A 20,527-nucleotide genomic window follows, 5' to 3' on the forward strand; every position below is an offset into this window, starting at 1 on the left:
GCCAGGTTTCATAAAAAGAGCTTGTTGTTTTATCCTAGCTCAGTTGTTTTTCTAAATAAAAGTCAGCAAATACCTTCAACAGTATGGGTTCTGCCAGGCAGTCCGTTATCAACTCAATGAAATATGAATGGGTTAATATTCATCTGGGAGTTTGTCAATAATCCTAGCCTGAGAGATAGTGACAGAGGGCTTGGTAGCGTGTAGATAAACAGCTTTGTTTCACATAACGTAAGAAAATGTACAAAACTGAAAAAAATTCCTACCACCAGGAACTTGTGCCTTGACATGCAGTTATGCTGCTTGAAATAATAAAGATAATGCTTTTGTGAGCCAAAACTTTCACCACTCATTAATAGTGTAACCCAAAATTATTATCAAACAATATTATCAAACCTTAACTTTATTCATAGCCATGTCCGTAATATGAAAATACAAATATGAAACAGTTCTGGCAAAGATGAAGATTTCACTAGTAAATTAGAATGAAAATGCAGCTAGACTCAAAAGTGAAAAGAGCAGATACAACACAATGTGGTGAGTCTTTTTGAAATTATAATTTCACTTATTTGTCTTGTTTAACAGGTTGTTACATTAATTGTGACCTATGACAAGTACCATTGAAATATGTCATATTTGTATTTGCTGAGCAACATCACTATGCATGTTGATTTCAGATGTTGACACAGCCTATGACCATATGAAGTTACTGCAATTCTAACATGTAACACTCTCAAATAAATGTCTACCTTAATTTATTTTCCATTAATTCATGTGCTTATTTCAATGTATAATTAAAGACTAATTTTCATTTCTCATATCAAAAGAAATTAAATAAGAACATTTTGGAGAGTCTGGAAATTTTCAAGAAAAAAGACAGAAGCAAAAACAGCCTCTCCACAAGACAGTTTCAATGACCTCATCCTAGACTAGACAATGTTGCCTGTAGGGATCCTCGGAAGACATGAATAAGCATTGGGGTAGAGACTGAGATTAATGGGATTCCCATCGAGGCGAATATCTTCCAGAGATTTGCGGATGTATGTAGGATCATTTTTGTCGCAGAAAGCTTCATTATGAAGACTTTGTATGTTGTTGTTCTGTTAAGGAAATCAAAGAAAAGGGTAAAAATTGAAACACATTTAAGTATGATGACTTGTTTACAAGACCATTTATGAAGAACTTCCTTTAGATAGTCCCAAATACCACAGAACTGAAGACATTTTGTCTACTCATACAAGCTAGCAAATGAAAAGAATATATTCATTTAAAATGTGAAGGTATGGTAAAAACATTAAATATTTATTTATTTTATTTATTTATTTTTATTTTACAGTCATTTACCGGGATAATCCGACTGGATACGTGTCCATTTTCAGCGGAAGCCCGGGGAGAAAAGCTCCACATAGTCAAACATACAAAAGGTTACACAAGAAGTTAGAAAACAATTAGAATATATATAAAAAATGTGGTAATATACCTTATGTACATTGGTTTAGAAGTGTTCCCTAATAGGGACTCACAGTTCTCATGGATAGACACAATTACAAGTAAGATTGTAACTCACAGTTAGTCCCTAGTAGGGACTCACAGTTCTCATGGACAGACGCAATTACAAGTAAGATAGGATACATAGCATGGTGATGTAGTTAGATGTTATGATAATTACTGATTATGCTATGATAATTACTGATTATTACACATTCAGTTTGATTTAACAGAAAGACGGCAAATTCAGATCTTGCTTGTAGAATGTTATTTCATCCCGACACAAAATAATGCTTTGAGTATTCCACTGCACATTTTCATAGATTTCTTACCATTTTTGGCTCGATAACTTGAAAAAAACAACTTCCCAATTCTTAAAAGACCCTTGTTGTAAAAAACAGACAGTCACACAATGAAGAGATATGGAATACAAGGTCCACTCCATGCATTCCTATAGGTTGTCCCCCACCCCACCAAACTCACCCCACAGTACCACAATTACATCTATTGCATAAGAACTTTCTATAGACAATTATATAATACTTAAAGGACTCACACAGTGTACTTTCCACTTAATAGATATAACCCTCCTTACAGGACAACAGAGTTATATTCCAACATATGTTTGACACTTAGCATTGAGCAGAACGTGTCCCAGGACTAGCATATTAACACTGAGTGGGACACACTCACCAGCCTATACCTGGGTCTATATTATCTACATAGAATATGGGGAAACAAACCTTACTGAGTTGTAGTGAACCTGCCATTTTATGTCACCTCTACCTTTCCTGTCATGGCAGTAACCCCTATCCCTATGTGCACCCCAATTTAAAAAAGGAAGGTATGGCAAATACATTAAATATAATGTGTAGCATATACATTTAGTTTGCTTTACTCTATGTTTCTGCTGTACCATGTATTTCATGCTATGAGATAGAAAAACAATGACTGCACACAAAATGAGGTGACCGAGGATGCACATCACATGTTGACAACAGCATTGTGTATGTAAGAGGACTACCATTTTTCTGCACATTCTGATCCCACCAAAATACCGTGGCTTCTGAGGGCACTGAAGTTGAAAGTGTTTCCAGGTGGTACAGTAAGGAAAATAAAATCTATCTGTAATTTAGGTACAGAAAGCTGCAGGTGCACCTACTTATGAATCTGCAGTATAAAGTAAATGCCTTACACAGTCTTGCCAGCATGGTGACTGTTGCTTCTGGCATCAGTCTTTCTGGTGAGTGGTGCTGGTATGCCAACAGTGACTCAAGGAGGCATTATCAGGACCTTATGAGTTAGTGGGCAGAAAAGGTCTGAGAAGGTATTCCTGAGATCTACAGTGAGTACACAAGACAGACCGTTGCCCTAGTATTTCCAGTATATTTATATACAGTGTAACACAGCCTGTATATATATATATATATATATATATATATATATATATATATATATATATATATATATATATATATATATATATATATATATATATATATATATATATATATATATATATATATATATATATATATATATATGGGTTCACTTCAGTTCACTGAACTTTCAGTTCACTGACTTTCATTTCACTGACACCATTTCACTGAAATTAATTTCACTGAAACTTCATTTCACTGAAAGTTCATTTCACTGACAACTATTATTAGCAATAAAATGGAATATTCCCCCTTCCCCACTGTAGTGCGACCCTGGAGTTAGAATATATAGTTGGGGGGGTGGGGGGGGCAGACCCCCCCACATCGGGGGGTGTGGGGGGTGCAGCCCCACACTTCATTTCATATGATATTCTTACGTTTTGATATAATATTGCTTAGTAAAAGAAAAGTAAGTGGGGGGCTGCACCCCCCACACCCCCCTAACTATATATTCTAACTCCAGGGTCGCACTACAGTGGGGAAGGGGGCATATTCCATTTACTTTGTAATAATACTTGTCAGTGAAATGAACTTTCAGTGAAATGAAGTTTCAGTGAAATGAATTTCAGTGAAATGGTGTCAGTGAAATGAAAGTCAGTGAATTGAAAGTTCAGTGAACTGAAGTGAACCTATATATATATATATATATATATATATATATATATATATATATATATATATATACATATATATATATATATATATATATATATATATATATATATATATATACAGTGTATATGCTTTCCACACACACACACACACACACACACACACACACACACACACACACACACACACACACACTGTCTACATGATCGGAGGATCTCCGTATTCATTATTTGCATAAGATGCCCTCTTTTATCTAACTGGACAGCATAAACACTGCCATGCATTCCTGACAGCAGGCACGGGTGGGGCAACACTCATGAACTGTGGACACTGTCACAGGCCAGGCAGATGTACAATGGGTGCTGCATATCATTACATAGACTGTGCATCACCCCATTAGATACCCATAGTAGTGATACTGACACCTGGCGTGCCACTGGGATTCATAGTATACCCCTGGTCTGTTCTCTAATGCATAGCAAACTACATTATGGTTATTGTCAAGTACTTGCTGATCATTGCATGTGCTGGCAACAAATACTTGCATGTGGCATGGTGTAGTATTTGTCATGTGGACACCACTCTGATGGTGTAATTACACCCCCCCAAACCTTGGCCAAGGGTGCACAGCCACTACATACCTGTGTGCATATCATCTAAGAGGGAGATTTGAATTTATATACCAAGTCAGCAGTATCACCCCTAAGATAGAAGCATACCTAGCAACTTTGTAAGTACTTGTAATACTGATAAAATGATGTGGAGTACTAATGTCTTTTTATCTCTCTCACTCTCTCCCTCTCTCTCTCTCTCTCTCTCTCTCTGTTGCTTATTTAACCATGCTTTACCATTTCCTGGAGCATCTCTGGCACAGGGGTGCCTGTATCTTGCCACCAGTTCTTGCTTCATCATTAGACCCATTCATCTCCTGCTGGCTCCCCATCTGCCTGACGCCTTGCCTATCTATTTGGTGAAGGAGAACCTGCAGTGGGGGTGTGACTTGGGGGAATCCTCAGTGGCCTTTGGCAGTTAGTCACTAGAGGGAAATGCTGTTGCTTCCTGTGATGATACTGCTAGGTGTAAAAGCTATTCACCCAGCAGGAGATGGAAAAGGTGAAGGGGGGAGTTCATGGATTGGCAGCTTGAAACCTGCATTGCCAAACAAAAAGGGTCCTCTGTGGTAAGCAGCATTGCATGGCTGTCTGGCACTGCCTCCTCCAATAACTCAGGTTGGACTCAGTCAGAGGGGCATACACAGTGGTGACTGACCTCTTCTTGAGTGTAGTTCAGCCAGCATGGTCAGGAACAGCATACTCACCCTATTCTGACCAGCACGGTACTCCTTTTCTTTGTGATTCACCTCCCTTCCCCTGTTTGTTTTCCAACATTATCCATCATCCCCCCCCCCCCCGTCTGTATGTCCTCCCCGTTCATGTCAGAACGTACCTACTGGTCTTTGTCTCCATTTTGTTTATCCATTGCTTCCATACCTTTATCCTCTTTCTATATATTTCCTTAATTCTTCCTTCGCCATCCTTTACATTCTTTCAAGGAAAAGTGCTGATTGTTCCCAGTAAAAAATGTATACCTTCATCCTCCTCTTCATTCCCACTCTTGTCTACTCTGTGTCTTTTATGTAGGTTCATTTGCTATCTGCTTCCCTGTTTTCTGAACTTCCTTTTCTTTCTATGTATCACCATTTGTATGAATAAAAGTGTATAGAACCACTGCGGTTCAGCCATTCTCATATCACTGCTAAATTATGCTTGCGTACACAAATATTTGTGTATGCCACACGTATTCCACTTGTGCTGAAGAAATCCCTATCTGCAATCATGACTATAGGACTTATACCGGCCTAGTCATTTCTGTGTGCAGGTTCTTAATTGTGTAGTGCTTCGGCTGCAAAACTTCTATTTATTTATCTTCAAGCCACTCTGTGTCTCTCTGCATCTCCACATCATTTCTTGCAATGTTTATGAAGTCAGGTTTCCTAATTCCAGGGAATGCTTTATTGGTAACATTGAAAAACACCAGCATTTAAATAGCTTGGTCCACAGAGTTATGTTAAGTACAAGAAAAGTGATGGTGCTTACAAAAAGACAGATATTGACTGCAGGCCTTTTTCATCCTTTGTAAAACAAGGTTGCTGAAGTCAAACTGAATGACCCATACAAGCCATCACAGGAAAGTTTACATTTATCTATTTTTTTTATTTGCACATGTACAAATTGCAAGTTTCTATGTAAAGTTCAGGATTTTACAACAGATGATAACTTGTGTATGTGAGTTGTCCATAGTATTCTTTTCTGTCTCTTTTTTGTTATTTATTCATTTGTTTAGGGTTGGGGGATGAGCAGAGCAGTTAGCTTTGTTGCATTAGTGCCTGATTCTCCAGTAAGGTTCCGAGCTGGGGAACCCTCTTTTTGGAGTCTGCTTGGATTGGTTTACTCCAGCTTGTTAGTGATATAATGTAGGTGAAATGGAAAGGCATAAAATTGCTTAGAAGTCTGTTTGTGATCCCTGTGCTAATCTAGCATCCTAGGCAGGACTAGTCTGTTGCCGTGTACCCACTTGATGCTATGGTAAGCTCTGGCTCACCTGCAGCATTAAATTAGATAACATGAGTATCAAGGAATGAATGACTAAATGTATAGTAGGTCATTAACAAAAGGATGGAAGTATATCCCTGCATTGCCATACTTAACCGGTTCAAACTACAGCAGCGGTTTAACATTTGAAGGTAATCTTATAGTTCAGAAGATGTTAGAAGAAGGTAGATTTAATTTGGGACTATATACAGAATGTTTTCAGTTTGGGTTAGACTAAGTAGAATGGAAATTGGGAGAAGCTGGAAAAAAAGGAAGGCAAAAAGATGAAGCAAAGGAATATCAAGGACTGAAATGTGTTAAAGTTTAGTTTGTCATAGTTTGAAGTTTGTAGCCAGTGACTGGTGGGAAGAAGTTTCAGGATCCTATGCATTCATCTAAATGAAGCTTGAATGTTGATGGGTTTTATAATGTCCAATAAGCAGGATACAAAAGCAGGTCAGAGAGGCACTGGGTATTGACTTTATCCCTAAACATGGACATTGATATATAAAACTGTGTGCCTGGAATGCATATTAACTGGAGAGTTTTCTTTTTTCCTCCAAGGAATAGGAGGTCTCTGAGAACAGAGTTTAACATAACTCAGAAAGTAAATGACATCACTTTACATGAGTCTCTAGGTCAAAGAAAATAATGACAGAGATTTTATTTTGTCCAAATAAGATCTGAAAAGCGGCCACTAGCCTAGTGGAACTAACCATGTCAAGAAAGCATGGGTAAATAAATGTATAAAAGTGCTTGATTAGAGTTTGTCCCAAAGGGAACATTGCATTCTATGATGAGGTGAAGGACAGAAGACTACAGGGAAAATGCAATAGCTTGGAATCTGCATGAAAACCCATGACAGATAAGATGGCAGAAGTAGAAGATTTTTCTGACAGTACTGGTGATATGCTGATTGAAGGCCAACTTGTTTTCTGTGTAAGCTCCTAGGTTCCTGATCATGCAGTCAATCTTCTAGTAAGTTATTTTTATGTGATACTGTACAACTGCACTAGCTGTAGTAAAGGTGGTTATAATAAATGCCTTGTGGTCATGTTTAGACAATGATTAGTGCACCTGTTATTTGTGTAATCAAGACCATCTTGGGACTTGTAATGAATGTCTGGAGAGGGTTAAAATTATGCCTAGCTTGCATTTCTCTGTAAGCTTAGTTACTCAGAGGTTCATAGTTTCATAGGTTCATAGGTGTTTACTAGGCTAATGACCACAAGGGCCTTTTTAAGCCCATGCCTTTATGCATCCCAAATCTCTGACAAGTTCTGATACCCTTAAAAGGTCTAAGCAGGGGCCTGGAAGATTAACCATGTACAGGTTAGCTGTGTCTATTAGAGACATAGGTACCAGTCAGGGATGAATTTCCGGTTTCCCTTCCAATTGTCCAAGTTGCACTTGAATTGAGTTAGGAAGGAACTCTGCTTCACATGGATGGGGAGCCTGTTCCATAGACATGGTAGTCTCTAGGCATCGAGACATTTCCCTGTGGTACATTTGACTAGGGACACATGGCTGAAGTGACAAGCTGTGGCATGGCAGTGTATGCTTCTCTTTGCCCACAGGGAATTTGCAAACACCCATATTTCTCTGAGGCTGAATGTCACTTCAGCCATGTGTCCCCAGTCAGATGTACCATAGGGAAATATCTCGTTGCCTAGGAGCCTGAACCCGGTTGTATTCTCAAGAGAGAGGACTTTAATTTTTTTTTTTTTTTTTTTTTTTTTTTTATCATGGGAGAGGGATTGAGGAAAAAAGTAGTAATTTTTTTAAATGAGTTGTGAGTTATAAAGCCATGTTTCAGTTGCTTCCTGAATATTTTTTTTGGAGGTGTGCCTTGTTGTCAGATGTACGAATGACTGTGGAGTCATCTTCATAGCGTATTGGAGAGGCCTGTTGTATGGGCATGTGGAGGGTGTTGGTGAGAATGTTACAGAGGAAAGGACCAAGTATAGAGCCTTGTGGAACACCAGTGGTGACTGGGAGGTATGGAGAGATCGTGGAGTGCCATTTTATTAACTGATACCTTTTGAACCATAGAACGGTGGGATGACAGAGACCTAATGAGGACATTTGAAGTAGAAGTTGGCTGTGAAAAACTATGTTGAAGGCCTTAGACAAATATAGAAATGAGTGGGAGACTAGCTTGCCAATATCTCTAGCTTTATTGACAATATAATTATAGATTTAAAGTGCAGTGTTAGTGCTATGGAAAGGATGAAAACCATGTTGAGTGGGGATACAAGTTCTTCCTGCAGGGCATAGTTTAGCAATTGTTTTTGAATACATAAGCATTTTGGAGAGGGGGAATAATACTGAGATAGGTCTAAGGTTAGTAATGTCTGTTGAATTTCCTCCTTTGTGCAGAAGAATAATGTGTGACTTTTTCCAGAGAGAGGAAACATGAGATTCCTGGATCAATCTATTTATAGAGATTGAGACAGGGTAGGCAGTGTTATTGGCTGCTATTTTAAGGTGCTCACTTGGAAGGTTATCAGATAAAGTAGAGCATGGTTTGAGTTTGTTCTAGAGTGGTTTAATACAGGATGTGGGCACAGTTTTGAAGGTGAAAGTGGATGTGGTGATATGTGGCTGCTGGCCAGGGTTAGGATCACATGTTACGGAATCCTTGGTTAGAAATGCTATACTACCTATCAAATAAGAGTTTAATTGTATTCTGGTTTCAAGTGATGAGTTATTGGGAAAAAGGGTTGGGTTGAATTAACAGCAGGGATGCAAGATTTCTTTAATGGATGTCCAGAATTTTTAGGGTTGTGTTTACTGTTATTATTATTATAGCAAGTAAGTTAATATAGTATATTTTTGTCTTCATTATTTTGCTTTTTAGTATGATCATGAGGCATTCTGAAATTTTCATGATATTGTGTGTTTTATATGTTTGCCATTCTTTCCACACTTTTTCTCTATCCTTCGTTAGCATTCTTCTGTTTTTGAACAGACAGATTCAATTATTTATGTTTAGCCTTTTCCTTCTAGGAGGTGCAAGGCTATTTAGGATATTCAGGATCATTATATTGAATTCATTTATAGCATCATCTAACGGGAGGATATTTAGGAAGTTCTAGTTAATAGATGAGAGGATAGTAATGAACATTTCTGGATTAAACCTGGAAAGACTGTGTGTTGTTTTATAAACATGCTGTTCAAGTGGATGTGTTAGATGTCTGGTTGTATAGACTAGGAGATGATCACTGAGACTGTCATACATTGTACATGAGATAGTGTATTTGCTAGTGTCTGATGTTAGGATCCAGTCTAATAGGGAATTTGATGTCTCACTATAATGTGTGGGGCTATTAATTAGTTGTGTGCGACTAAATAAGTTTACAGTAGATGTATGGGAGTTAGGTTTTATGTCCAGCTGACATTCACATCACCTAGTAGCATTTTTTTTTTTGTAGAATTGTTTTGGATCTCCACTGTAGGATATCTTCCAACATAGCTTTATTGTCACCAAGAAGGATGTAAGGAACACTAATACATATTTTTTATAACTGTTTAACTTCAGGAAAGTAATAAGAAGTTCTGTGAATTAACAATAAACAAAACATGCTGGAGGGATAGCTTCCTGAACCAGAGATTCCCCAGACTCTGGAATAGATTGCCCATACATGTCAAGCAGAGTGCCTCTTTGGCCCTCGTCAAAAGGAACCTTGACGATTGGATGGGAGAAAGGAAATTCACCCCAGGGATCACGTCAGTCGCCCTGCTAGACAGTGGTCCAGGGAAGTAAACAGTGTGGGAAGAAATAGCCAGGGAATTGTTATGGCTAGGCTTGTATAGGCCCTAGGGCTGATAGCCTAGTACCAACCTATGAACCTATAAATCTATAGTATTGTTTTTGTTGTAGGGGAAGTGTGGTGGCTTTTGGGAAATATTTAAGCAATACCATCATCTTTCCTTTTTATTACTATTATTAAGGATGATATTGCCAGTATGTATAATTTTGGAGTAGTTTATGCTGGGTTTAAACCAAATTTCAGTTACAATGAGAATATCAGGCTTATGTTGGGTAATGCAGGCATGTAGTTTAGCACTTTTATTTCTTACACTTCTAACATTTATGGCAGCAAAAGTTACATTACTGGGGTTTGGGGTTGACCTTTGTGGGGTTAGAGCAGTGTGTGGAAGAAAACTGTCTTGATGTTCATAGCAATACATGAGTCCTGGATTAGTGTGAGTGCCTCTACTTTGAAGGATTTTAGTATATTGGAAAATTATTGATATTTGAATTTTGCATAGTATTTTTCCACTTAATTTTGTTTTGGTTTGCAATATAATATACTTAATCTATCTATATTTGGCATAAAGGTGAAGGGCATCATTAAATAGGTTTGGTCGATGTGTGGATAGTGTAGGGAGGAAATATGGATAGATGGTTGGGACAGAGATGGAGAGCTGTTGAGAGTCATTATAAAGATATGGTAGGATGAGAGGTGGCCCAGTAGCAGTAGAGGAATAAAGGATAAGCTGACAAGTAGCATGATTAAGTAAAGGGATCTGTATATTATAGTTGGCAGGCAGTAGGGAAGTAGGGATCAAAAAGAGAATAGAAGCTGCAGGGCAGAAGAATATTTAGTGGTGGTGGAGTCTGAAAGATGATAGACGTTATGTAAGAAAGAAGTATTTCCTATGAATGAAGCTAACACATTCTGGCTAGGTTTATAGATCCCCTCGGGCAGATAGCCTAGTACTTACTTATGAACCCATGAAGAGAGTTAGGTTGTCCTACTATCTTCTATGGAATGTAAAGAACAGAAAGGTTTAAAAGTCTAGAGTATGAAAGTGTAGTTAAAATAGGAAGAAGTAAGAGTTTATTTGGAAAAAGTAGAAGAACGGTTCCTAGAATTTATAAACTCAAATGCTATGGAACAACTGGTCACCACTCCCACAAGAGGGGAAAACATATTGGACCTGATCATCACCAACATGGGGACTCTATGTTCCATACCAGAGGTATACCACTCATTGGTAAGATCTGACCATAAATTAATCTCACTGGACATCCATATCCCATCCCCACCCCCAGCCAAGGAAACCACGGTGAAGAACTTCTCAAAAGCAAACTTCACACTTCTCAAAACCGAGGTGGAATCCTTCAAAGCCCCCGGGCCAGTGGAAAATACGGCCCAAACCGCAGAATCCTTTACAAACGCATTCTATGGACACCTACAGGAATGCATGGATCGTGCTATCCCAAATAAAACCAAGACTCACTCCTCCAAAGGCAGGAGACTTGTCTGGTTGACCCCAGCCATAAATAAGCTATACAACAGAAGGAGGAACATACTACATGATAGAGCAAAATCCCAAAAAGGGAAGGCATCTCTGATCAGTACTAGCATGAAACTACGATCCCTCATAAAATCATCTAAGGCCAGCTTCGAAAGAAAAATTGCACAAGACACTAAAGATAATCACAAGGCCTTCTTTAGTTATGTCAGGAACCTGAGTGGCAACTCCCAGATATGCTCTGAGTTAGTGCAAAATGACAAAAAATACACTGAACCCACAGACATTGCCAACATCCTGGCAGACAGGTTCAGTGCAAACTTCTCCCTCACTTCCCGCCCAAAAGAGCAAATGTCTATCCCAACAGAGTGTAGCCTCCCTGACATCACAGATGCACAGGTGAGAGCTGCCCTCTCCAAAGCAAAAAACACAGCATCAATGGGACCGGACGGTGTCCCGGGCTGCGTCTTACATGAGCTCCAAGAAGAGCTGAACCCTCACATAAAGTCACTGTTCAAGCTCAGCCTTACTACAGGATATGTACCCAAGGAATGGTGTACAGCAACAGTGGTCCCACCCCACAAAGGTGGTGTCACAATGGACCCCAGAAACTATCGCCCTATAAGCCTGACTAGCCTGGTCTGCAAAGCTATGGAGCATATCTTCATGGAACTCATAAACAAAGACATTGGGAACCTCCAAATACTGGATCCTACCCAATTTGACTTTGTTAAGGGCAGATCTTGCCTATTGAACCTGGTCGACATCTTTGAAACAGTCACCAAGGCCATAGAGGAAAGGATGGTAGTCCACACAGCCTACCTGGACCTCACAAAAGCCTTCGACACAATACCCCACTCGGGCATCATAAATAAGCTCACCAGCTTAACTATCAACCCCTATGTCACAAGATGAGTTGCAAACTGGCTCAGGGATAGAACCCACATGGTCAGAATTGCAGGTGCCATGTCAGACTCTAAACCAGTTACAAGTGGCGTCTCACAAGGCTCAGTCTTGGGACCTCTCTTGTTCGGTATATATTTCTCTGAGGTACAGGCTAACACGGGAGGACTATGGATGACCAAGTTCGCAGATGACTGCAAACTGGGTGCCATAATCGACTCACTGACTGACACAAGCATCCTCCAAAAGGGTCTCGCAGAGACGGATAACTTCTGCCAGAGCCATGGCCTAAAGCTAAGTGCCAAAAAGTGCATAGTCATCCCCTTTGGGAAAAACAAAGTACCCACAAATTACCACATAGGTGATACTCCATTAAGTACGGAAGAAGTAATTAGGGATTTGGGGACCCAAGTAGATAGCAATCTCTCCTTTGACAATCACATTGCCAAAGTGGTTAGAAAGACCTTCTATATAGCCCACCTTATCATGAAAGAGTTCACATCTAGATCAAGAGAGGTCATTGTGCCCCTCTACTCATCACTCATCAGGCCCATAATTGAATACAGTGCCCCATTTGGGATGTACCTTACCTGACACCTGCAGCAACTGGAAAGACCCCAAAAGTACCTCACCAAGAGGATCAAGGGACTCAAACAAATGCCCTACATAGTTAGGCTAAAGAAACTCCAGCTCTACTCAGTTGCTTACCGCCTACTCAGAGGCGATCTGTGCCTGATGTATAAAGCCATGTCCAATCCAGAATTAATGGACATGCTCCACCTCAGGAAATCCAAATCCCTTAGAGCTACATGCTCCAGGGACTTAAACCTCAGCACAGAAATAAATAGGACATGCTGGAGGGACAGATTCATATCCCAGACGCTCCCCTCACTCTGGAACAAAATCCCAATCCATGTTAGGCAGAGCCCCTCAATGACCCTCTTCAAGAGAAATCTTGACGTGTGGATGGGAGATCGTAGGTTTACCCCTGGGATCTCTTCTGTGTCCCTACTAGACAGAGGCACAGTAAACTAACCTTAAAAGGGCTATCTTCTATGACCTACTATACAGAGGCACAGTCAACTAATCTAAAAGGGTGGTGAAAGCCAAACACACTCTGGCTAGTATTATAAAAACCCTAGGGCAGATAGCCTAGTATCAACCTATGAACCTATGAACCTATACAATTTAGAATAGATAGGTGCTGTTAGGGAGGGCTGTGACTATGTGTGAATACAGTACAAAGCAGGATGGGTGGGAGAAAGGTAATTGGAATGGCGCTAAAAGATTAAATGGAAGTTGTGAATTAGGTAAAAAGAAACAGAAGTGTTTGTATGGTAGTAGTGCAATTCTTGTTGTGCATGGTTTGCTATGATTATACTCCAAATCTGAGGAAAAGATAAGTTCATTAACAACTTTTCTAATGTTGTAGAGTTGAGCACAATTTTTAGTTATGCACCTGAAAACACAAGTTTTTGTTAAGCACCTGTGTGCATGATTAAACTCTAGTCTTGAGATGCAGTTTAACAGTGGCCACTTCCAGCCACTTCAGAGAGGCAGTGGGAAGGTAAAATGGCTTTAAAAGTTAGTAGACACTTCACTTTGCCACACTTTTAAACAAAGAGTTTGGCACAGTGAAATATCTAAAAGATTTATAATTACGCATTCTTTGGGGGGCACTTTACTTCTGCCTCTTTTCTGTTTGGCATCATTAAGTAATATATGACTTTCTAAAGCTGATTTTTGATGTATGAATTTCATAATAACTTGGCTATTAGTGACATAACCAGTAATCCACTATATGAAATGTTGCTGCTGTTTTGCTTTATCCAGTAAAATCTCAAGTACACTTTCTTCTCCTGCTTTACTTAGTATACTACTTTAGTATTTAACATTAAGATCCAAAATTTTCTGATATTTCTTAACATAGTGATGCCAGGCCTAATTTTTCAGAATCGGTTGGTTATATTCATCTATGCTATTTGCATTGCATAGGGGTCTTTTCCCGCAGAATGCAGGTACTCTACTTGCAGTACAGATAGAAGTGCACAGTAATACTTCAGAAATAATATATTAAAGAGCATTGGGATGCAAGCTGGTACACACTAAATAGTAAATTAAGCAAAAGAGCTTTAATATAAATTATATTCAAATGCAGGTACAGAGAATATCATAGAGGACACTATTTGCATTGCATAGGGTCTTGTCCCGCAGAATGCAGATACGCTACTTGCAGTACAGATAGAAGCGCACAGTAATACTTCAGAAATAATATTTTAAAGACCATTGGGATGCCAGCTGGTACACACTAAATAGTAAATTGAGCAAAAGAGCTTTAATATAAATTATATTCAAATGCAGGTACAGAGAATATCATAGAGTTTTCTCTGAAACTGTGCTGTACGTCACCTTTAAAAAAGCTCCATAATGAGAGACTGACATATTCATGAATTTGATGTAGAATGAGATAATAAGCTATGCTGTGTATGTTTTATTTCTCTATATTGACTTGAAACTCTTGCTGGTGCACATTCCAGTTTCAGTGGAGATCGGGGAAAATAGCTCCACTATCACCATGCAACAATGGAGTGATTGCAGAAACAAACTGTCACATAGTGGAACAAGCACAGAAATGCATTGAGCATGCACAAAGAACAGTGCCTGACAGCAGAAAACTGCTAAAACCATGGTTGTGGCATCTGAATCAACTTACCGTCTTTGTTTTATGTAACCATAAGTTATTATTACTGCCTTTTGTACTCATTTGCTTTATATGCTGTAAGTATTATTAGCCTGAGTCCAGTCATTGCTATAAACTACATATTGTTTCATCACTGTACTAAGTTGTTATGGCACCAGAGCAAAATCATTTGGACTAAACTGCTGTTGCAGCACTTGAATCAAGTTGGTAATCACTGATTCCAGTACTGATTGGGTTTTGCTACACGTTTTACTGGACTTGTGCTCTTCGGTTGCTGATATTGTATGTATATACTTGTGACTCAGTGCTTTGACTCATTGTTCCTTCTATGTCTTGGTATATAGACAACTTTCTATAATTATTCTTCATTACTTCTCCCTATTTCATCAGTCACTATATATCATGAAGTCATAGTTTGCTTGACCATCTGTTTCCAGCCTGGAAGCACTTGGCACCTTGTGGGAATGCATAAGCTGTCTCATGTTCAACTGTTTGCTTCCTCCACTAGATAATTCTGTGTTTGAGAGATGAAACTGTGTAGTAACTATGGAGATAACCTCCCTTCTAAAATTGTTGACTATGCTGATCATGTTATCAGTTGTGATACCTGTCTCACACAACTATACCCACCATACCAACCCACAACGGCCTCCTAGACAAAGGTTTGGTGTACAGGACACAAAGTACCATACTGGCAGACAAACAACATACATAACTCTATGAAAAATGCACCTACAAAAACAGGTCACTCAACTGGTAAGCTGAAGTCCTTAAATCAGCAACACTAATCCAGTACATCCATGAACATCTTAGTCATAGGCATCTCCAAAGTCAGGCACACAGATGCACCACTGTCCAGGTTTTGCAAAGACAGCATGATGGTCAGCTGCCTCTGAGGTGGCAGGGTGAGCAGCATCCATAGGACCCTCATGTCACTTCACTCCTGGTAGACATATGACATATTCAATGTTTCCGTGGGAGTAACTGACTTGAGACATACCTCCTTAGATAATATGAAAAGTGACATGATGGGTCTCTCTGAATATGCATCTGAAATTGGTATGAAACTAGTATTGAACAGTATCTTACCATAAGAATGAAGCCACAATACAATCAAAAGACACATTACTTTAATTATTGGTTTATCTACTGGTGTCTTTTTAAGCAAATCCAATATTTACCTACATGTGAGGAAAAGAATGAAACTTTAACTTCTTTGCTAGGAAAGACTTGCCTGTCTCAACACACTGCTTCTATATATTGGCCAAACATTTTTCTTCCTCCAAGATTATACAAGTGCTTGAAGTCTGCACAAGAAGTTGTACTCCTAGGAGGCATTCCTAATTAACGAAAATATAGATATCTGCATAGTTACTAAAACATGATTTTAGAACAGCAACAGCACCTCCACAGTTCATAGTTTCAGTGCCTGCCACTCTTTCAGACCCAAAGCCAAAAGTGACAGAGTTTGGAAAGGGCATGTTCATATTCCTGCAAAGCCAACTCATGTCAAACTCTAAAGGAAAGAGAGTGGCCTTGAACTCTTCCATATCTTTTTTGTTGTAAAGGAAAGCCCATACTATATAATATCCAAGCACTGTACCCCTACATGTCATCTGCAGTTCATAAGGCATATCTAAATAAGCTGACATCTCTCCATATCAAACCAAACACTCCTTCCCTTGGCAGACCTTAACTATTCTCCGATTAACTGGAAAAGTTTCACCACATCACATAATTATGATAAAAGATTTCCAGACATCATTGATGCCAGCTCTTTTAGACTAACTGGCTCAAATCACAACTTGCGGTTTAAAAATGTTGAATCAGGTTCTCACTAATACAGCCCCAACTACTCCACTTCATGTCACAATCTACAATTGCCATACCACTGATCAAATTTGATCACAGTTCCGCAACATTAACTAGGAGGGCACTTTTATCTTTAGAAACGTCTTTAAGGCAGATGTACTCTAGCTAACTGATCAATTAATAAAATGTAAGCACCCTCCTCACCTTGATGACACAATCTTGCGCACTGCCATATTTGTAGATATTTTCTTTGTCCACTTCAAAGCATGCATTGTAGTATTGGATCCCATAAGACACAAAAACAATGCCAAATTCAGGAATAAACCCCTATTGTGGAACCATAGTATAAACTAACTAAACAATAAGCAGAAGAAACTCTTAGCCTGTAAGAGTAAACTTAAAGCACAATCATCTAAAGAACTCAGAAAGATCAGCAAACTTAAGCAAAATCAAATTCTCCAAAAGCAGTTATGAATTGAAAATTGCCAGTTATGTTAATGACAACTGCAAAGCCTTCTTTAGCTATGTCAGAAACCATGGACATAATTCCCAGCAAAGCACAGAACTAATGCATAACATTAACACATACTCAACTACTGAGGACATATACAACATATTAGCAAATTAATTTAGCTCATACTTTGCTCACCTATCCCCCCTTAACTTTCTCAAATATATTAGCATACCCACATAACCCACTGTGATCACCCGTAAGTAAGTGATCCTTCAAGGCCAAAAAATACTATCTCTATGGGACCTGATAATGTGCCAGGCTGCCTTCTTGTTAGCACCAGAAAGTGTTTCACAGACTTGCAATAATCCCATTCAGTCTTAGCATCTACAATGGATTTGTACCATAGGTGCAGAAAACTGCTGTAGTCATCTCCCACTCCATCAGAGAAGACCAAGTTACTGATCCTGAAAACCACAGACCTATATGCCTAACCAGCATTGTCTGTAAAGCAATGAAACCTATACTTATAAAACTTCTTAACAAGGACATTTGCACTATACAAGCCCTGGACCCATTCCTGTTTGCATTTGTTAAAGACAAATTCTGTCTCTTGAACCTATTGGACCTCTCTGAAGAAGTCATTGATGCATTAGATGTAGGGAAATCTAGTCATACTGTCTGTCTGGACCCGACCCTAGCTCTTGATACAACCCTACATTCTAGAATGTTTAATAAGCTAATTAAAAAGGATGTAAATCCCCTATGTTACCCATAGGATAGCAAATTGGCTTAATGAAGAAACCCAAATCTATTAGTGCTGGAAACATTCTTTCATGGAAAATAATAGTTAACAGCATTGTCCTTCCAATGAATTGGTCCTAGGACCACACTTCTCTTTTGTATTCACTTCTTTGATGTCAAGAATGACATTAAAGGCCTGTGGTTGACAAAGCTTTTAGATGACTATAAACTGGTAACTATCATAAACTCACCATGCTATTTCTAGATTCTCCAGGATGGCCTGACATGCACCAAAAATGGTGCTGGGACCATAGCCTTAAACTAAATGCAAAACTATGCAACATTATTTCCTTTGACAAACTCGGGCTACTATGCACCTACCACATAGATGACACCACTTTGAAAACTGACTCTCTCTTTAAGGACCTTGGTCACTTCCATTGTCAATGAACAATCCTTTGATCACCATGTATCCAGTGTCATTAAGAAATCTCTTTAACAAGCCAGACTGATCACCAGGTGAATACCTTCTACGTCTAAGGAAGTTATCATCCATGCTAATTCTCCTTCATCGGGTTCTTAGTAGAGTATGATGCCTTTGGAATGTACTTGTCTAAGTGTATGAAGCTTGATGTAAATGTTGATTCAAGCAATGTGCTTACGTAGTCTATTGCTAAGATTTAATTGTTCTATATGTAAACAGTGTAAAACAGATGTTTACATCTCATAGCTGATAAAAACAGGGGCACAAGTCATCTTGTTTCCTTCAGAGTGTATTCCAACCAAGGGAAGTGAACAACTTTCAGTGAATTCAGAAAGTTACATCAGTGTCTATCAACACAGAAAGGACAGTCAGGAGGGTGGGGAAAAAGTGTTGTTTATCTGTAAACCATGGCAGAATAAATGAGGTTCTTAAAACTGTTCCAGTAAAACCCAGACAGTAGCACATCAACTTCAAAGGCTTGTTTCACAGCAAAACACACACACATATATAGGTGCAGAATGTTTTGTTGACTAATAAACTTGTTGACAGATGGAAAAGCCAGTAAATATCAACTGACCAAAATGTAGAGGTTTTGCCATTATAAGACTGCAGTATGGTGGGAATCAGAGAACATGCCCATTTACCAATTGTAATGTAATCTCTGATTTGATATATTTAAGTTGGAGAAGGCTCACCCTCTTCAAAAAAACATAATTTTTTGATTATTTGTGGATTGATGTTTTAATGGTTCAAAGTTGTAAGTCTGATGATTTGTGGCTCAAAGTTATATTGATGAAAACTTAGGTTCCTATGTATAAATATGTATAAACTGGCAGAAAAAGACATTTCATTTCCTTCAGCTGGTCTTCTCTATGTTCATATACAAATACTTACAGGGACTCTTATTTAATACTTTTTTTAAATAGAACTAAAAGTGTTTTCTTAGCAGTTGTTATGTTCAGCATATGAGATAAGTAAAATAAGTTAACACGGTTTAACATATCAAAACTAAATATTTTTGTTGGCTGGCCATGGACTCAGTGTAGCTTTACCAGGCACCCATATTATAAACCACCTCTGATTCCAAAGCATTGTTAAAATGTAAGGATCATAATGCTATATAGTTTGTAACTTAACCATAATATTCAATATTCCCTTGAGTGAGTGATGTTGGAACTGGAATATATGTCCATCACAGTGCACTACTATTCACAGTACAAACGATAATGGTACTACACTGTTGTGCACCCTAAGAGCAGTATATGTCTTCAAGTGTCTGATAAGTCAATCACAAGTTGGGCACATAGTACTGCTGTGTGCCATGTGATCATTTTATACATTCAGAGTACCTAAAAGTATATTGATAGTAGAGATATACACTACTGTACGGCATGACAGATTATTCATCCAATTGTATTTATACCATCCCCTGAGTGCTATCATTGTGACACTGCAGACTGGAGTCAATAAATGAACAGGAGACAATGTTGGCCTGTTCTTATCATGGTATTGCATGGTATACATCAAGCTCAGCTGACAGATATACAGTTCAGAAACAAAAACAGCAAATTTCTTAATCATGCTCATCAGTCACTTTCTTCATCACAGCTAATATGTAGTACAGTTAGTGACTTTGAATCTGGCCCTCAGAAAGAACTATTTTACAATGCACTCATAGAACTGTGTCTTTAAATTTGTGCTTCTTCCACCTAGATTTGAACTTTATATATATATATATGGGTCCCATTCTAAAGACCGAAACGCCGATTCCCCGACGCGGAAATCACCGACACCAGATGACCGACAGGTACGTATACCAACAGGGTGATTCGCCGACAGTGGAAAGACCGACAAGGGTAATGTGTGATCGCGACCCGGTAAGTGTGCGACAGTGACGGAGGTAGGAGTGGTCAGGTAAGTGAGTTAGGGTTAGGGTGCAGGTAGGTGATGTGTACATTAGTGTCAGAGCTTGGGCTAGGGGTGGGTAAGTGAGTTAGGGTTAGGGTGCAGGTAGGTGATGTGTGCGTTAGTGTCGGAGCT

At 38.9% G+C, this 20,527-nt stretch overlaps 1 protein-coding gene across 2 annotated transcripts in view; it reads right to left on the reverse strand.

The window, feature by feature from the left end:
* Positions 1 to 382: 382 nt before the first annotated feature.
* LOC122806466 (opticin-like) overlaps positions 383 to 20,527 on the reverse strand; it is a 264,467-nt gene continuing 244,322 nt past the window's right edge. For both annotated transcript variants that reach the window (XM_044076931.1, XM_044076932.1), the window contains one exon: positions 383 to 1,097. In XM_044076931.1, coding sequence (XP_043932866.1) covers positions 927 to 1,097 — 171 coding nt within the window. In that variant the 3' untranslated portion in view covers positions 383 to 926. The remainder of the gene's footprint in view (positions 1,098 to 20,527) is intronic.

This window comes from Protopterus annectens, chromosome 7.part0 (genome assembly GCF_019279795.1).
Source record: "Protopterus annectens isolate FY-2018-M chromosome 7.part0, PAN1.0, whole genome shotgun sequence".
Classification (NCBI taxonomy): Eukaryota; Metazoa; Chordata; order Ceratodontiformes; family Protopteridae; genus Protopterus; species Protopterus annectens.